The following is a 20,271-nucleotide window of genomic DNA, read 5'->3' on the forward strand; positions in this document are numbered from 1 at the left end:
TGAGTTCCTGAGAGGTTGCCTTTATTTACATGCTGACATTCACCACAGCCACTCCTTTAGTGAGGAATACTGTGAAGGGTTAGGATGAGACAAATCCTGTGACACCCGGAGAGAAACCAGCTCCAGCTCCAGCATAACAAGTATTTTCCATTTGCTCATCCCCTTGAAATGCCTTCTTTATAGAAAGGCTAGACCAGAATGGTTTTTGTGAGAGTCTCCCTAGCTCTCCTGAACTCCTTTCTTGACCTTTCTCTACAATCAGGTCACCCTGAGGTACAGAGAGGAAGGAGAAAGTGACTAAGTGAGAAGTGGCTAAATTTCCTCCAAGAACATCCTGTACGAGAATGATGACACACTAGTGGAGGAGGAATGTACTATATAAAAGGATTGCTCAGAGGAGGATTCAACAATAGGGGTCTCAGGGTTGAATTTCAGGGTTGGGGTGTCTTTGGTGGGTTCTGTGGGTCTAGACTCTTTGTGGTAGGGGTTATTATGTTTCAGTTGTGGGGGAGGTGTCTGATGATCACTTAGGTACGAACTTGGTTTGATGGTCTTCTTGGGGGATGCTGGTGCTACGACCTCCCCTTTGTGGGCCCCTGGTTATTAAACCTGCCCTTTGGAGAACACTGGTGGTTTGGCCTTCCCCTTGAGGGGCACTGGTGGTTTGACCTCTCTCTTGGGGGATGCTAGTGGTCTGGCTTCCATCTTGGGGGGTGCTGGTGGTTTAACCACCCCCTTGGGGTGCACTGGTGGTTTGACCTCCCCCTTGAGTGGAGCTGGTGGTTTGATGTCCCCCTTGGTGGACACTGGTGGCTTGATTTTCTCCTTGGGAGACACAGGTGGTTTGACATTCCCCTTGGGGGACACTGGTGATCTGATGTTCTTGGCAACCCCTGGTAGAATGTTTCCCTTAGGAGGATCCTGATGGTGTGACAGCTTCCTCCTCGGGGGCTGCTGTGATACAGAAGGAGCTTGGGTATCTGAGGGTTCTTTTGATTTAGGCTGGCTGGAAGATGGCCAGAGTCCAAGGATTTCCAATGACCCTTTTTCTATATTAGAGGCTGTTTCCTGAATGTCTGTAGAAGACAGAAAAGACAAAACACAGAATCCTCAATGTCACAATACCCAAATCTACATTTGTTATGTGGTGAACTCATAGTTACCTATTAAATGTTACAATCATTCCCATCTCCTCAGGCTCATTCTTCTGAGCTTCCTCCCCTAAGATTTTGGGCAAGCTTATATCAAGCCCTTCAATTCTGCCTGGCACAAAAAAGTCCATTATATGAGGGTAAGGCTTACCAAGGAAGCTCTCAGAAAGGAGGGACTAACATTTGCTTAAAGATTATATATATATATATATATATATATATATATATATATATATATATATATATGTATGTGTATGTTTTATTATAATTGCTTCCAAATCAGCTTATATAGAAAAAATGAACACATTTTGCCACTAGACTGTGAGCTTCTTGAGGGAAAGGACTTTGATTTCCTTGCCATTATACTTCCATTACCAGAAAAATGTCTGTCACACACTAAGTGCTTGTTAAGTTTTTCTTTTTTAACTAATTTATTGATTAAAAAAAAAACTGGTAATAGAGAGCTAGAGAATTCAGACCTACTTCATACTCAAGACAATTTTTTAAATGGATAAAACACAAAGAAAAAAACTTATTTAAATGAAGAGTTCATAATAATAGTTTAAAATCATGAAAAACATGATAACCTAAAGAGGTAAGCCCACAATACTGTCTATAGGATACTCACTTTAGATATAAAAATGCATGTAGATTAAAAGTAAAAAGATTGAAAAAGATATACCATATTAACTCTACTGAAAAGAAAGATAAAGTTGCTGTTAATATTACACCAAGTAATTCAGAGCAAAGAATACTACCAGGAATAAAGGAAGTAATTTCATAATCAAATAAAGAGATCTTCTTATCAAGAAGATATACAATTCTAAATATTTATGCAACTATGAGTTTCAAAACACTTAAAGCAGACACAAATAGGACAGCAAAGAGAAATAAAACCACAATTACACTTAAAGATTTAAATACTTCATTCTCAATAACTGAGCCAAAATCAGTAAGATATAGAAGACTTGAAAAACACCATTAACCAACTTTATCTAATTGACATTTATAGAACAGTCTACCCAATAATAACAGAACACATATACTTTTCATATGCACATGGAAAACTTACCAAGATAGAACATACTCTGGGCCTCAAATTGTGATAATAAATTTAAAAGGATTAAGTCATACAAAGTATATTCTCTGACCATAGAGAATTAAAGTAGAAGCTAATAAAGACACCTGGAAAAATCCTCAATATTTGGAAACTAACATACTTCTAAATAATCCACAGGACAAAGAAGGACAAACATTACCTGATTTTAAGACTTGCTATAAAGCTACAGTAATCTAGACAATATGATATTGGCATAAATATAAGCAGGTGAATAAAACAGGAATCGAGAGTCTAGAAGCAGACCCACAAATAAATAAAGAAATCATTTTTCATAAATGTACAAAGGTAATTCTGTGGAGAAATGATAGCTTTTTATTGAAGTACAGTTGATTTACAATGTTGTATTAGTTTCAGGTGTATAGCGTAGTGATTCGGTATTTTTGCAGCTTATATTTCATTAAGTGTTATTATAAGATTTGGGGTATAATTCGTCTGTGCTAAACAGTAAATTCTTGTTGCTGGCAAACAGGCAATGTTTGTCCTTCTTTGTCCTGTGGGTTATTTAGAAGTATATTAGTTTCCAAATATTGATGATTTTCCATATATCTTTATTAGTTTCTATTTTAATTCCATATGGTCAGAGAACATACTTTGTAGGACTTGTTTGTACCTGTTAATCCCACACCTCTAATTTGCCCCTCCCCTCCTCCCTCTCCCCTTCGGTAATCATAAGCTTGTTTTCTATGTCTGTGAGTCTGTTTCTGTTTTGTATATAGGTTCATTTGTACTATTTTTTTTTTTTAGATTCCACATATAAGTTATACAATATTTATCTTCTCTGTCTGACATTTCACTAAGCATAATATCCTCTAGGTCTATCCATATTGCCAGAAATGGCAATAATTCATTCTCATTTATGGCTGACTAATATACACACACACACATACATCCCACATCTTCTTAAACCAACCATTTGTTGATGGGCACTGGGTTGCTTCCACGCTTTGGCTATTGTAAATAGTGCTATTATGAACACTGCAGTTGCATGTATCTCTTTTAACTAATGTTTTCATTTTTTCCAGATATACACCCAGAAGTGGACCTGCTGAAGATACGGTATCTCTATTCTAAGTTTTTCTAAGAAACCTCCATACTGTTTTCCACAGTGGCTGCGTCAATTTACTTTCGTACTAACTGTGTACCTGGGTTCCCTTTTCTCTACATCCTCTCCAACATTTGTTATTTGTTGACTCTTTGATGACAGTCACTCTGTCCAGTGTGAGGTGATCTCTCATTGTGGTTTTGATTTGCATCTTTCTTAACAATTAGTGATGTTGAGCATCTTTTCATGTGCCTGTTGGCCTTCTTCATGTCCTCTTTGGAAAAATGTCTACTTAGACCTTCTGCCCATTTTTTGACTGGATTTTTTATACTGAATTGTATGAGCTGTCTGTATACTTTGGATATTAATCCCTTGTCAGTTGCATCATCTGCATGTATTTTCTCCCATTCCTTAGGTTGTCTTTTTGTTGCTGATGTTTTCCTTTGCTGTGCAAGAGCTTTTAAGTTTGACTAGGTCTCATTCCTTTGTTTTTATTTCTTTTGTCTGGGGAGACTGATCGAAGAAAATATCACTATGATTTATGTCAGGTTCTCTTCTAGGAGCTTTATGGTGTCACACCCTACATTTAGGTCTTTAAAATATGTTGAGTTTATTTTTGTACATGGTGTGAGGGAATGTTCTAATTGCACTGTTTACATGTGACTGCCCAGTTTTCCCAGCACCACGTATTGAATGGACTATCTTCTCACCATTGTGTACATTCTTGCCTCCTCTGTTGTAAATTAATTGACCATAAATGCATGAGCTCTTCTTGAAGAGACTATTACAGGATGAACTACAGCCAAAAAGAAATAAATGAAAAAGCTACAGCAAAATGATTGTCTTAGTGAATTTATTTAACTAAAAGATGTCTTAAGACTAAAACAAATACAGGTATAATGTAAATACTACAAATCTTGCCAGTACAAAACTAGAAGGGGAAGAGGAGGAGTAGATTTAAGTTGGCTAATTATTTACCACTCAGTTTATTTTGAGGAAGTGATAGTGGTAGTAGTTTTTTTTTTTTAATTTTTTTAAAATAAATTTATTTATTTTAGTTGGGGGCTAATTACTTTACAATATTGTAGTAGTTTTTGCCATACATTGACATGAATCAGCCATGGGTTTACATATGTTCCCCTTCCTGGACCCCCCTCCCACCTCCCTCCCCATCCCATCCCTTTGGGTCATCACATTGCCCCAGTTCTGAGCATTTGTCTCATGCATCGAACATGGAATGGTGTTCTGTTTCACATATGATAATATGCATGTTTCAATGCTATTCTCCCAGAACGTCCCACCCTCACCTTCTCCCTCAGAGTCCATAAGACTGTTCTATGCATCTGTGTCTCTTATTCTGTCTCACATATAGGGTTATCGTTACCATCTTTCAAATTCCATATATATGCATTAGTATACTGTATTGGTGTTTTTCTTTCTGACTTACTTCACTCTGTATAATGGGCTCCAGTTTCATCCATCTCAATAGAACCAATTCAAATATATTTTTTTAATGGCTGAGTAATATTCCATTGTGTATATGTACCACAGCTTCCTTATCCATTCGTCTGCTGATGGACATCTAGGTTGCTTCCATGTCCTGGCTATTGTAAACAGTGCTGCGATGAACATTGGGGTACACGCGTCTCTTTCAATTCTGGTGTCCTCGGTGTGTATGCCCAGCAGTGGGATTGCTGGGTCATATGGCAGTTCTATTCCCAGCTTTTTAAGGAATTTCCACACTGTTCTCCATAGTGGCTGTACTAGTTTGCATTCCCACCAACAGTGTAAGAGGGTTCCCTTTTCTCCACACCCTCTCCAGCATTTATTGCTTGTAGACTTTTGGATAGCAGCCATTCTGACTGGTGTGAAATGGTACCTCATTGTGGTTTTGATTTGCATTTCTCTAATAATGAGTGATGTTGAGCATCTTTTCATGTGTTTGTTAGCCATCTGTATGTCTTCTTTGGAGAAATGTCTGTTTAGTTCTTTGGCCCACTTTTTGATTGGGTCGTTTATTTTTCTGGAATTCAGCTGCAGGAGTTGCTTGTATATTTTTGAGATTAATTGTTTGTCTGTTGCTTCATTTGCTATTATTTTCTCCCATTCTTAAGGCTGTCTTTTCACCTTGCTTATAGTTTCCTTTGTTGTGCAAAAGCTTTTAATTTTAATTAGGTCCCATTTGTTTATTTTTGCTTTTATTTCCAATATTCTGGGAGGTGGGTCATGGAGGATCCTGCTGTGATTTATGTTGGAGAGTGTTTTGCCTATGTTTTCCTCTAGGAGTGAAAATGAGTATACTACCCAAAGCAATCTACAGATTCATTGCAATCCCTATCAAGCTACCAATGATATTTTTCAGAGAACTAGAACAAATCATTTCACAATTTGTATGGAAATATAAGAAACCTCGAATAGCCAAAGCAATCTTGAGAAAGAAGAATGGAACTGGAGGAATCAACCTTCCTGACTTGAGGCTCTACTACAAAGCCACAGTCATCAAGACAGTATGGTACTGGCACAAAGATAGAAATATAGATCAATGGAACAAAATAGAAAGCCCAGAGATAAACCCACGCACCTATGGACACCTTATCTTCGACAAAGGAGGCAAGAATATACAATGGAGAAAAGACAATCTCTTTAACAAGTGGTGGTGGGAAAATTGGTCAACCACTTGTAAAAGAATGAAACTAGAACACTTCCTAACACCATACACAAAAATAAACTCAAAATGGATTAAAGATCTAAATGTAAGACCAGAAACTATAAAACTCCTAGTGGTAGTAGTTTAAAAGGTATCAACTAGTGCTAGTAAATCAAGTAAGAGAGGTATATTATCCAAGTAAGGATTTCTGCAGAATAATATTGGTTAGTTTTGCATCTCTCCAGACATTCTCTTAATGACTGTAGAGAGCAACAAGGAGAGAGAAAAGACACTCAGAAACACCCCATGAAACAAAAGAACAAGGAAGAATACAAACCTCAAGTTAAGCAAAGGTGTGGAAATAAAGCCCAGAAAGCAACAGAGTTGGTGCTGGAGCTTCTAGTGTTGAGAAGAGAACAGGGAGAGTTGTGAAGAAAAGTGAAAAATTCAGAGAGACTTTTGTATGAGTGGCATCTGGAAAATGTCAATGAAGATTTACCTTAAGAAGGAGAGATCTCATGCTGAACAGAAACTACTGAGAGCAGGTCTGAATCCTGGCAGTGAAAGCACTGGCACTGAAAGAAAAAGAGTTTCAGGAATTCTCTGGCAGTCCAGTGGTTAGGACTCTATGCTTTCACTGCCTGGGGCCCAGTTTCAATCCCTGGTCAAGGAGCTAAGATTCCACAACCCATGCAGAACAGCTGGAAATTTTTAAAAATTAAAAATAATTAATTCTTTAAAAAAAAAAGAAGGGCTTCCTAGGTGGCTCAATGGTAAAGAATATGCTTGCCAATGCAGGAGATGTGGGTTCAATCCCGAGGTTGGGAAGATACCCTGGAGAAGGAATCAGCAACTCACTCCAGTATTCTTGCCTGGGAAATCCCAAGGACAGAGGAGCCTGGTGGGCTACAGTCTATGGGGTTGCAGAAGAGTAGGACATGACTTATTGAATAAACAACAAAGACAACAAAAGGAATGAAAAGGAGTTTTCAAAGTTGAGGGTACTAAAAGGAAGTCTTAGAAGACTGTGCTTGTGATGCCAAGAGAGGGAGATATATTAGAAGGTGGTGGCACCCTATGTAGGCAGCAGTCAGTTTTGAAGAAAAGTAAGGAGGCAACTGACATTAGGGAGGCTACTTAAACAAACAGGATAGAAAGATCATGGGAAAACTGTTTCCCAAAAGGTCACTATACATTAAAGAAACCATCTTTAATTTGAACAATAAGAAAAGGCACTTTCAAACTAAGAAAAGTGGAAAATGTCCAAGATTCTCCTCTTCTATCACACAGAATTGCCCTGCCAATTGGTCCATGAAGTTCAATACATTCTACTGTAAATAAGAAAAATTATACTGAATTATTTTTACAAGGATACTTGAGGACCAACAGAAAATAACACTCATAATGACGTCTGGGCAAGAAAATGTATATTAAAATTTATGACATGAAGCAAAGTAAAATTGCAACATGAAGTAAATAAAAATTTCAAACAAGCAACTACATACTTGAAAGAGTACCATGAAGCAAAAACTGAGAAAGGATGTAGGAAAGTAACAGAAAAATGTGAAATGGAAACTGAAAGGATTGATGAAAAATGAAGAAAAATATAACTACCAAGAAACACAAAGGATAAAAATTGAGTAAGTGCATAGAAAATAGCAATGCCCAAATTCAAGAAAATAAAACAAATGAAGAAAGTAATAAAAACAGATTAGAGATAACTTATAATGAACAATCTAAAAAGGAAATTTTTTTTAAAACCCGCTTATAATAGAACCAAAAAGAAATGAAAGTACTGAACACTGAAAAATACCAAAAAATGCTGCTGAACGTAATTAAAGAAGATATTTAAAATAAGGAGATATACCTCATGTTCATGGATTAGAAGATTTAATATTGTTGAGAGGACAATACTACCCAAAGTACTTTACAGATTCAATGCAATCTCTATCAAGTTCCTCATGGTATTTTTTAATATTAAAATTCATACGAATTGCAACAGAAGCTGGGAAGGCAAACAATCTTAAAAAAGAAGAACAATTTGGAGGACTTATATACTTCTAGATTTTAAAACTTACCACAAAACAACAGTAATCAGAACACTGTGATACTGGCATAAATACAGACATATACACCAATGGAATAGGAGAGAGCATCCAGAAACATGGTCAATTTATTTTAGACAAGAGTATCAAGACCATTCTATGAAAACTGGATATCCACATGCAAAAGAAGAGTTGGACCTTTACTTTATACCACATACGAAAATGAACTCAAAATGGATCAAAGACCTCAAGGTATGTGCTCAAACTGTAAAACTCTTAGAAGGAACCCTAGGGGAAAATCTTCACAATGAAACACTCAAAAAAATATTCTCAAAAGAATTAAAAGCAAGGACGTGAATAGATACTTGTGTATAGCAGCATTACCGTAGTGTACCGTAGTGAACACTCTTTGGCACTGCCCTTCTTTGGGATTGTAATCAAAACTGACCTTTTCCAGTCCTGCAGCCAGAGTACCTGAAGAACTACGGGCAGAGGTTCGTGACATTGTACAGGAAACAGGGATCAAGACCATCCCCAAGAAAAAGTAATGTAAAAAAGCAAAATACCTGTCTGAGGAGGCCTTACAAAGAGCTGTGAAAAGAAGAGAAGCGAAAAGCAAAGGAGAAAAGGAAAGATATACCCATTTGAATGCAGAGTTCCAAAGAATAGCAAGGAGAGATAAGAAAGGCTTCCTCAGTGATCAATGCAAAGAAATAGAGGAAAACAATAGAATGGGAAAGACTAGAGATCTCTTCAAGAAAATTAGAGATACAACATTTCTTGCAAAGATGGGCAAAATAAAGGACAGAAATGTTATGGACCTAACAGAAGCAGAAGATATTAAGAACAGTTAGCAAGAACACACAGAAGAACTATACAAAAAAGATCTTCACCCTAGATAATCACGATGGTGTGATCACTCACGTAGAGCCAGATATCCTGGAATGTGAAGTTAAGTGGGTCTTAGGAAGCATCACTGCAAACAAAGCTAGTGGAGGTGAAGGAATTCCAGTTGAGCTATTTCAAATCCTGAAAGATGATGCTGTGAAAGTGCTGCACTCAATATGCCAGCAAATCTGGAAAACTCAGCAGTGGCCACAGGACTGGCAAGGTCAGTTTTCATTCCAATCCCAAAGAAAGGCAATGCCAAAGAATGCTCAAACTACCACGCAATTGCACTCATCTCACACGCTAGTAAAGTAATGCTCAAAATTCTCCAAGCCAGGCTTCAACAGTATGTGAACCGTGAACTTCCAGATGTTCAAACTGGATTTAGAAAAGGCAGAGGAACCAGAGATCAAATTGCCAACATCCGCTGGATCATCGAAAAAGCAAGAGAGTTTCAGAAAAAATATCTATTTCTGTATTATTGACTATGCCAAAGCCTTTGACTGTGTGGATCACCACAATCTGTGAAAAATTCTGAAAGAGATGGGAATACCAGACCACCTGACCTGCCTCCTGAGAAATCTGTATGCAGGTCAAGAAGCAACAGATAGAACTGGACATGGGACAACAGATTGGTTCCAAATCGGGAAAGGAATACATCAAGGCTGTATATTGTCACCTTGCTTATTTAACTTATATGCAGAGTACATCATGAGAAACACTGGGCTGGATGAAGCACAAGCTGGAATCAAGATTGCGTGGAGAAGTATCAATAACCTCAGATATGCAAATGACACCACCCTTATGGCAGAAAATGAAGAAGAACTAAAGAGCCTCTTAATGAAAGTGAAAGAGGAGGGTGAAACAGTTGGCTTAAAACTCAACATTCAGAAAACTAAGATCATGGCATCTAGTCCCATCACATCATGGGAAATAGATGGGGAAACAGTGCAAATAGTGACAGACTATTTTTTTGGGCTCCAAAATCACTCCTGATGGTGACTGTAGCCATGAAATGAAAAGACACTTGCTCCTTGGAAGAAAAGTTATGACCAACCTAGACAGCATATTAAAAAGCAGAGATATCACTTTGCCAACAAAGGTCCATCTAGTCAAAGCTATGGTTTTTCCCGTAGTCACGTATGGATGCGAGAGTTGGACTATAAAGAAAGCTGAATGCCGAAGAATTGATGCTTTTGAACTGTGGTGTTGGAGAAGCCTCTTGAGAGTCCCTTGGACTGCAAGGAGATCCAACCAGTCCATCTTAAAGCAAATCCTAAAGCACTGAATATGCATTGGAAGGACTGATGCTGAAGCTGAAACTCCAATACCTGATGCGAAGAGCTGGCTCATTGGTATAGACCCTGACAATGGGAAAGACTGAGGGCAGGAGGAGAAGGAGAGGACAGAGGATGAGATGGTTGGATGGCATCACCAACCCTATGGACATGAGTTTGAGTAAACTCCGGGAGTTGGTGATGGACATGGAGGCCTGGTGTGCTGCAGTCCATGGGGTCGCAAAGAGTTGGACACAACTGAGCAACTGAACTGAACTGAGTCCTGCAGCCACTGCTGAGTTTTCCCAATTTGCTGACATATTGACAGTTGCACTTTAATAACATCATCTTTGAGGATTTTAAATAGATCAGCTAGAATTCTGGCACCCCCACTAGCTTTGTTTGCAGTAATGCTCCAAAGGCCCACTTGATTTCACACTGTAGGATGTGTGGCTCTAGGTGACCACACAGGACCACACTATCATGGATATCCGGAGTCATAAGACTTTTCTTGTAGAGTTCTGTGTACTCCTGCCACCTCTTCTTAATCTCTTCTTCTGTTAGGTCCTTACCATTTCATGTCCTTTATCATACCCATCCTTGCATGAAATGTTGCCTTGATATATCCATGTTCTTGAAGATTCTCTAGTCTTTCCCGTTCTATTGTTTTCCTCTATTTCTTTGCATTCTTCATTTAAGAAGGCCTTTTTATCTCTCCTTACTATTCTCTGGAACTCTGCATTCAATTTAATCTATCTTTCCCTTTCTCCCCTGCCTTTTGCTTCTCTTCTTTCCTCAGCTATTTGTAAAGCCTCCTCAGACAACCACTTTGTGTTCTTGCATTTCTTATTCTTTGGGATGATTTTGGTCACTGTCTCCTATACAATGTTACCAACCTCCATCCATAGTTCTTCAGGCACTCCATCTACCAGATCTAATCCCTTGAATCTATTAATCATCTCCACTGTATAAGAGATTTGATTTAAGTCATACTTGAATGGCCTAGTGATGGCCTAGAGATTTTCCCTACCTTCTTCAATTTAAGCCTGAATTTTGCAACAGGGAGCTCATGAACTGAGCCACAGTCAGCTCCATGTCTTGTTTTTGCTGACTGTATAGAGCTTCTCCATCTTTGACTACAAAGAACATAATCAATCTGATTTCAGTATTGAACATCCGGTGATATCCATGTATAGAGTCATCTCTTGTGATGTTGGAAAAGGGTGTTTACTATGACCAGTGTGTTCTCATGACAAAACTCTGTTAGCCTTTGCCCTGTTTCATTTTGTACTCCAAGGCGAAATTTGCCTGTTACTCCAGGTATCTCTTGACTTCATACTTTTGCATCTCAATCCCCTATGATGAAAAGGACATCTTTTTTTGGTGTTTATTTTAGAAGGTATTATAGGTCTTCATAGAAATGGTCAATTTCAGCTTCTTTGGCATCAGTGGTTGGGGCATAGACTTGGATTTCTGTGATGTTGAATGGTTGGCCTTGGAAATGAACTGAGATCATTCTGTTGCTTTTGAGACTGCACCCAAGTACCACATTTCGAACTCTTTTGTTGACTGTTAGGGATATTCCATTTCTTCTAAAGGCTTCTTGCCCATGACAGTAGATATAATAGTCATCTGAATTAAATCTGCTCATTCTTGTCCATTTTAGTTCACTGATTCCTAAGATGTCAGTGTTCACGGTTGACATCTCCTGCTTGACCACATCCCATTTACTGTGATTCATGGACTGAACATTCCAAGTCCTATGCAATATTGTTCTTTACAGCGTTAGACTTTACCTTTACCACCAGACACATCCACAACTGAGTGTCCTTTCTGCTTTGGCCCAGCCACTTTATTCTTTCTGGAGCTATTAGTAATTGCCCTCCACTCTTCTGCAGTAGCATTTTGGATACCTTCTGATCTGGGGGGCTCATCTTCTGGTGTCACATCGTTTTGCCTTTTGATACTGTTCATTAGGGTTGTCACAGCAAGAATACTAGAGTGGGTTGCCATTTCCTCCTCCAGCAGACCATGTTTTGTCAGAATTCTTCACTATGACCCATCTACCTTGGGAGGCCCTGCCCTTCATGTCTCTTAGCTTCACTGAGTTACACAAGCCACTTCGCCATGATAAGACTGTGATCCATGAAGTGGAGGGGCCTGTAATCTTCTCCAGATAACAGGGAGATCAGTGATTGCCATCATTACTCTTTCCCTCTGCCCTGCCCCACATCACAGGTTTCTCCAAGAAAAGAGCTTGTGCATACATATAGTGCCCAGCCTTTTGTGGCTGCCACCCAGAGGATATATCCCACAACAGCCTTGCTCTGGTGGCCAGTGGGGCTTGTGTTCACAGGTTCAATGGGATGGTAGGTAAGAAAGAAACAGTTCACAACTATCAGTCCCCCTAGGGCTCAGTGCAAAGGGAAGAGACAGAAACATGCTTCTCCCAGTTTTCCCCTGAAAGTGGTATATTTGCATACTTTAAGAGTTGTTACCTGAGGGTCTGGCTTCTCATCAGCCTGCATCAAAGGGCTGACTAAGATCCTCCCCTTTGGAACACTGAGAGCACTTGGAACTCTCTCATTTTCTGGAGCCACTATGAACAAAGAAGACAGCTTTGCCAACTACAAATGTGTAAGCTAGGGCAGGGTTGATGGATAAGGTTCATTTCCTACACCATACCACTCCTTCAAGACTTGGAGAGGTAGCTGTTTTATCTAATGCATAGAAACCAACACAGAGCCAAGGAAAAAGAATAAATAGAGGAATAGCTTCCAAATGAAAGAACATGACCTTAATGAAAAGGATGTAAGTGATTTATCTGATAAAGAGTTCAAAATAATGGTCCTAAAGATGATCACCAGGAGTGCTAAGTCACTTCAGTCATGTCCAACTCTTTGTGACCCCATGGATTGTAGCCCACCAGGCTCCTCTGTCCATGAGATTTTCCAGGCAAGAATACAGGAGTGGGTTGCCATTTCCTTCTCCAGGGGATCTTCCCCACCCAGGTGATTGAACCTGGGTCTCCCGCACTGCAGGCAGACTCTTTACCATCTGAGCCACCAGGGAAGCACTGTTACGTCTCCTCCACTAAATCTAAGTGCTATGAGGATAGGGAAGATGTTCAGTTTATATTCATTTCTCTTCAGTACATGGCACAGAGCACTGTACTCAGCAGGTGACCAAAGGTTTGAAGCCTACCTTCTTATGTCATCATTTTTTTTTTCATTTTTTTTTCCTAGCAAAGCTTTCTTATTTTAGAAGACTACAACAAAGTTTCTCACAAAACTTATTTTCCTTCTTATTTTCCTTTTGGTGGTTCACATAGTATTAAAATTTTTAGATGCAGCATAAAAAAACATGTTTGCGACAAATGTGGGGCTAACAATAGTTGTCGGGTAAGGTCTAGGGAATAGTGTAATAAACTATTGATGCTAGTGTGCTTAACAAACTCCCAAATTTCCTAGTTGGTGTTAATAGAATCTGCTTTATGCTACAGGCAGAACAGTGTTAGTTTGCCTAATAGGTAATACCAAATATATTAGAAAGATCCTAAATGCTATTTGCTCACTCCTCATTTTTAAAGAAATGTCACTTTCAAATGTTCAGAATTTTAAGAAAAATTTTTAGCTGAAGTTTGTTGGCAAAGTCTACATTAAAGATTATGTCTATATTTAATGTTAATTGAAAAAGCAAAATTGTTACTATGATTATAAGAACAGAATATCACCAGGAGAACAAGGCATAAATAAAATGCGAATTTTGACAAAGAAATACAAAATGTAAGAAAGCACCAAACAAATCACAGAGTAGAGAAATACAATAACTAAACTGAAAAATTCAATAGAGAGGTTCAACAACAGACTTGACAAGCCAGAAGAAACGATCAATGAACTTGAAGACAGAACAGTGGAATTTACCCAACCAGAGAAATGGAAAGAATCAAAAACAGTGAAAACAGTTTAATGGATTTATTGGCCCATATCAAGAGGAACAATATGCACATTGTAGAGGTTCCAGAAGTAAAACAGAGAGTGAAAGAAACAAAACTTCTTTGAAAAAATGATAGCTGAAAACATTCCTAACCTGGAGAAGGAAACAGACATTTAGATCTAGGAAGTCCAGAGGGTCCAAATAAGATGAATATAAAGAGACACCAAGCAAGATGTACTCTAATTAATTTTCAAGCATTAAAGACAAGAAGAGAATCCAATCATCAAGAGAAAACAACTTGTTATGTAAAAGGGAATCCCCAAAAGGCAATTAGCAGATTTCTCACCAGGAACTTTGTAGGCTAAAAGGGAGTGGCACAATATATTCAAAGTGCTGGGGGGAAAAACTATTGACAAAGAACACTCTACCCACCAGAGGAAGAAAGAGAGTTAAAGGGTTTTTCAGACAAGCAAGAGCTGAAAGATGAAAGAATTCAGCACCACCAGACTGGCTTTACTAGAGCTGTTAAAGGGACTTCCTTAGGCTGAAGCAAAGGGGCATGAACTAGTAACAGGAAAATATATAAAATATTTAATGTAAAATATTTTACATTATTTTAAATATTTAAAATGCATAAAATATAAAATGCAAATCTCACTAGTAAAGGTTAAGTACATGGTTAAATCTGAAAATAATCTAATGTTGTAATGATGATATGTTAATCATTTATATCTCTAGTATGAAGGATAAAAGACAAAAGTAGTAAAAAATAACTATAATATCTATTAATGGATACATGATAGGTAAATTGTGACATCAAAAACATAGATCATTAGGGGTACAGTAAAAACACAGAGCTTTAGCTTTAAAGTATTCAATTTTAAATTATTATCAACTTAAAATAGGCTGTTAAATATTTTTTATTTAATCTCATGGTTATCACAAGGCAAAAACCTGTACTAGTTCACAAAAGATAAAGAGATAGGGATCTAAACATGCCACTACAGAAAATCATCTAACCACAAAGACAGAAGAAGAAAGGAACAGAAGAAAGAATTACAAAACAGGCAGAAAACAACTACCATAAATGATAAAAGAACATACCTATCAAAAATTGCTTTAAATGTAACTGAACTAAATTTTCTAAAAGACACAGAGTGGCTGAATGAATAAAAAACAAGACCTAACTATATGCTGCCTATAAGAGATATTCACTTCAACTTTAAGGACATTCACAGCCTGAAAGTGAAGAGAAGGAAAAAGATATTCTATGCAAATGGAAACCAAAAGAAAACTAAAAGAAAAAAGTTCCACTGATGGTTGCACAACACAATATGAACGTACTTAATGCTACTGAATCATATACTTAAAAATGGTAATCAATTTTGTTATGTAAATATATCTTATCACAAGTTTCTTAAAAACAAACAAAACATATTGTTATTAAAATTTTATTTGACTAATGTTACCTAGTCTACTTAATGTGCACTCTCTGTTCCTCTCCTTTTCCAAACCATACCAATCTTCAAATTCCAGTTCTAATTCTTCCCAGGCTTCTTCGAATCCCAAAACATGTCACTTTTTTTCTGGATTCCAAGAACTATTACTGTCTGAATGAATTCACTTGACAATTAATGATTCCTGTCTGGTGATAGATCTTCCACTTTATCTTAAATAATTATTCAATTATTTACATATATATAAATAACTAGATTTATCTTGACTTGATAATAATATGATAATCTTGATGTAATAATCTTGACTAGATTATGTATACTAGATTAAATCTTATCTGAGGGAGTGGCAATATTCTACTCTTAGAGTCAGTCAAGAAGACAAGGTTCTTGAGCTTATGCCTGTGTTTGATTAGTAATGTATTTTAAAATACTCCATTTTTTTCTCATTGCACCACTTCTTTCACTTGGTATATCCCAGGCATTTCTGTTTTCAGATTCTTCACGTTGATAAAGCTTTAGACACTTGCTGTGGCTCTGATTTTTACTCAAGACCTAGAGTCATTGTGTTGGTATGGGATTATGCCCATCACCCCACTGGGGAATCAGTGAACAAGGTATTATGAAGCACCCCACTTCTCGCCAGATGACAGAATGCATGTGTGGGATGAGATCTTTGCCCCTGACTCACGCTTATGCCACCTCTCATTCTCAGGATGGCATCACTTTGGCACTTATCCTGTAGTCTTTTTCAGCCTGAATGATCACAGAGGGGTCCAAAGAATACACCATTTACCTTGAGTTCCTGAAAGTTGCCTTTATTTACATGCTGATGTTCACTACAGATGAGATAAAACCTAATACCCAGAGAACAACCAGCTCCAGCTCCAAGATTACAACTATTTTTCCCTTGTTTGTCCCCTTGATATGCACTCTTTAGAGAAAGGCTAGACCTGAATGGTTTTCCTGAGAGCCTCAACGGCTCTTCTGCACTCATTGCCTGACTCCTCTCCACTGTCACCATCCTCAGGCACAGAGAAGAAGAGGAAGAAGGGAGCAAGTTGTGGTTAATTCTTTGCAGACAGGCTTAGGAGGAGGAGGATGGGCTGGATGTGGTGAAAACAGAAAGGGATTCCTCGGAAGATTTACTATTGGGGGGCCTTTCAGTTTGTTTCTGAGGATTAGAGACGTCTATGGAGGAAAATATTCCATTCGCCTTCATGGCTGATGAAGATTGGAAGGTGGCCTCTCTGGCAGACTCCCGGATGGGTGCTTGGATGGGTTCAGAGGCCTTCAAGGTGGGGACCAGTTGTCTAATGTCATCCTCGCCAGGCACTGGTGTCTTGATGGTTTTGCTGACTGGCTCAGATTTGCTGGCTCTCTTCATGGGGACTACTGAAACATGGCTAGAGTCTGGGTATTTCCTTACATTCTTGGCTAAAGCTGGGGAGAGGGCTGCATGAGTCCAAGGAATTTCCGTAACTCGGGGGGCAGGATCTACGGATATACGTGAAGGTTCTTGATTATTACTTTTTCCTGTTCGGAGGCTTGTATTCAGAGATTCTATGGGGTAGAAAAGACAAAAACAGATTCCGCAAATGTCACTTCTTCAATATTTGCCAGTCACATGGTAAAATTCTAGTCATCTTTAAAATGTCAGCCCCTCAATTACCATCTCAGATTTTTTTCCACTATTTCTCTCCCTACCCAGACTTTCCTTTGATCTTCAACTCAACAAGGTGCTGGAGATTGAGACATTGCTTAATTAACTTTTTAGTTCTAGTAGGTTTTTCAGTTGACTCCTTAAAATTTTTCATATAATAATAAATGCAAATTAAGGAGTTTTGTTTCTTCCTTTATGCCTATTATTATTTTACTGAACTGGCTAGGATATCCAGTACAAGGCCAAATAGAAGAAAGCAGTAAGAGCTGGTATTCTTGCTTTATTATTTCTTAAAACTGAAGTATAGTTGATTCACAATGTTGTATTAGTTTTTGGTATACAGCAAAGTGACTCAGTTATGCATATATACATATATATTTATTCTTTTCAAATTATTTTCCATGACAGTTTATCAAAGGAAATAACAGCTCCCTGTGCCATACAGTAGGATATTGTTGTAGTAGTTTGTATCTGCTAATCTGCTAAATTCCTAATTTACCCTTCCCTGACCCCTTCCTTTCCCTTTCAGTAACCATAATTTTGTTTTCTATATCTCTGAGTCTGTTTCTGTTTAATATATAAGTTCATTTGTTTCATATTTTAGATTCCATATATAAGTGGTATCTTATGGTGTTTGCCTTTTTCTTTCTGACTTAGTATGATCATTTCTAGGTCCATCCATTTTGTTGCAAATATCATTATTTCATTCTTTTTCATGGCTGAGTAGTATTCCATTATAAATCACATTTTTATCCATTCACCTATCAATGGACATTTAAGTTGCTTCTATGTCTTGGCTATTATAAATAGTGCTTCCATAAACACTGCAGTGCATGTATTTTTTCAATTTAGAATGTTGTCCATATTCCCAGGGGTGGGATTACTAAATCACATGGCAACTCTTGTATTTTTCTGAGGAACCTCCATACTGGGTGCATCAATTTACTTTCCTACACCCATGTAGGAGGGTTTCCTTTTCTTGACACCCTCTCCAGCATCTGTTATTTGTACTTTTTAATGATGGCCATTCTGACAGGTTTGAGGTGATACCTCATTGTAGCTTTGATTTCCATTTCCCTAATAATTAAGTGATACTGAGCATCTTTTCATGTGTTTATTGGCCATCTGTATGTCTTCTTTGGAAAAATGTTTACTTAGGTCTTGTGTCCCTTTTTCACTTGAGTTGTTTTTTTGTTATTGAGTTGTATGTGCTATTTGTATATTTTGAAAATCAAGCCCTTTTTGGTTGCATAGTTTGCAGTCTGTAGGTTGTCTTTTCACTTTGTTTATGGTTTCCTTTGCTATAGAAAAGCTTATGAGTTTGATTAGGTCCCATTTGTTTATTTTTACTTTTATGTCTTTTCCTTGAAAGACTAACGTAAGAAAATATTGGTATGATTTATGTCAGAGAATGTTTTGCCTGTATTCTCTTCTAGGACTTTATGGTATTATGTCTTAAAATGTTTAAGTCTTTAAGCCATTTTGGGTTTATTTTTGTGTATGGTGAAAGGGTGTGTTCTAACCTTATTGATTTACATGTGGCTGTCCAGCTTTTCCAACACCACTTGCTGAAGAGACTGTCTTTTCTCCATTGTATACTGTTCCCTCCTTTGGCAAAGATTAACTGCCTATAGGTGTATGGGTTTATTTCTGGGCTCTCTATTATGTGCCATTGATCCATATGTTTGTTGTTATGCCATTGCCATGATGTTCTGACTACTACAGACTTGTAGTGTTGTACAACATCCGGGAGGGTTATGTCCCCGGCTTTGTTCTTTTCCCTCAGGATTGCTTTGGTGATTTTGAGTCTTATGGATCCATACAAATTTTAGAATTATTTTAGTTCTGTGAAAAACTTCATGGGTAATTTGATAAGAATCACATTAAATCTGTAAACTGCTTTGAGGAGTATTGCCATTTTAACAATATTAATTCTTCCAATCTAAGAGCATAGGATATCTTCCCATATTTTGAATCACTTTCAATTTCCTTTATCAACGTCTTATAGTTGTCAGCATATAAGCCTTTCACCTCCTCAGTCAGGTTTATTCCTAAGTATTTTTTATACAATTTTAAAAGAAATTGTTTTTTTACTTTCCTTTTCTCATATTTCATTAAGTTTAAATAAATGCAACAGATTACTGTATGTTAATCCTATATTCTGCCATCTTGTTGGATTTGTTTATCAGTTCTAGTAGTTTTTGTATGGAGTCTTTAGAGTTTTCTATATATAGTATCATATCGTAGTAAAATGACCATTTTACCTCTTCCAATTTAGAAACCTATTTTTCTCTTTCTTATCTAATTGCTGTGGCTAGGACTTTCAATAGTATGTTGAATAGAAGTGGTGAGAGTGGGCATCCTTGTCTTGTTCTAGATTTTAGAGGGAAAGCTTAAAGCTTTTCACCACTGAGTATTGTGTTGGCTGTGGGTTTGTCATAAATGGCTTCTATTATCTTGAGATATATTTCCTCTATACCTACTTTGGTAAGAGTTTTTATCATGAATGGATGTTGAGTTTTATCAAATGTTTGTTCTCCATCATTTATCATATTGGCAATCTCTCTCTCATCTTGCTACAAGTTTATAAATTTTATTAATCTTCTCAAGAACCAACTTTTTATTTTCTCTGTTTGTGTCTTTTCTATGTCTTTGGTTCCTGCTGTTTTTATTATCTCCTTCTTTTACTTAGAACATATTTATTTTTTTCTAGATTTTTAAGCTAGAAACAATGAATACTAAACCAATCTTTCTTCTAAGATTTAAACTTCGAAATCTCCCTGTAAGTCCTGCTTTAGCTATACCACAAAAATTTTGCTACTGTACATGCATTATCCTTTAAAATATTTTCCAACCTCTCTTTTTTTAATTTATTTAATTGGAGGCTACTTACTTTACAATATTGTAGTGGTTCTGCCATACATTGACATGAATCAGCCATAGGTGTACATGTGTTCCCCATCCTGAACCCCCCTCCCACCTCCCTCCCCATCCCATCCCTCTGGGTCATCCCAGTACAACAGCCCTGAGCACCCTGTCTCATGCAAC

The 20,271-nt window shown here is 37.5% G+C and overlaps 1 protein-coding gene across 23 annotated transcripts in view; it reads right to left on the reverse strand.

Annotated features, from left to right (window-relative positions):
* The window catches only part of LOC145524723 (glycerophosphodiester phosphodiesterase domain-containing protein 4-like), a 130,675-nt gene continuing 110,404 nt past the window's right edge, over nucleotides 1-20,271 (reverse strand). For 14 of the 23 annotated variants that reach the window (XM_081537501.1, XM_081537487.1, XM_081537490.1 and 11 more), the window contains one exon: nucleotides 16,358-17,123. In XM_081537501.1, the coding sequence (XP_081393627.1) occupies nucleotides 16,648-17,123 (476 nt within the window). In that variant the 3' untranslated portion in view covers nucleotides 16,358-16,647. Of the gene's footprint in view, nucleotides 1,077-16,357; nucleotides 17,124-20,271 lie in introns of those variants that run through there. The other 9 variants (XM_081537503.1, XM_081537488.1, XM_081537495.1 and 6 more) reach the window with 1 other exon arrangement.

Source organism: Giraffa tippelskirchi, chromosome 10 (genome assembly GCF_054371585.1).
Source record: "Giraffa tippelskirchi isolate mGirTip1 chromosome 10, T2T-mGirTip1v1.2.pri, whole genome shotgun sequence".
Lineage (NCBI taxonomy): Eukaryota > Metazoa > Chordata > Mammalia > Artiodactyla > Giraffidae > Giraffa > Giraffa tippelskirchi.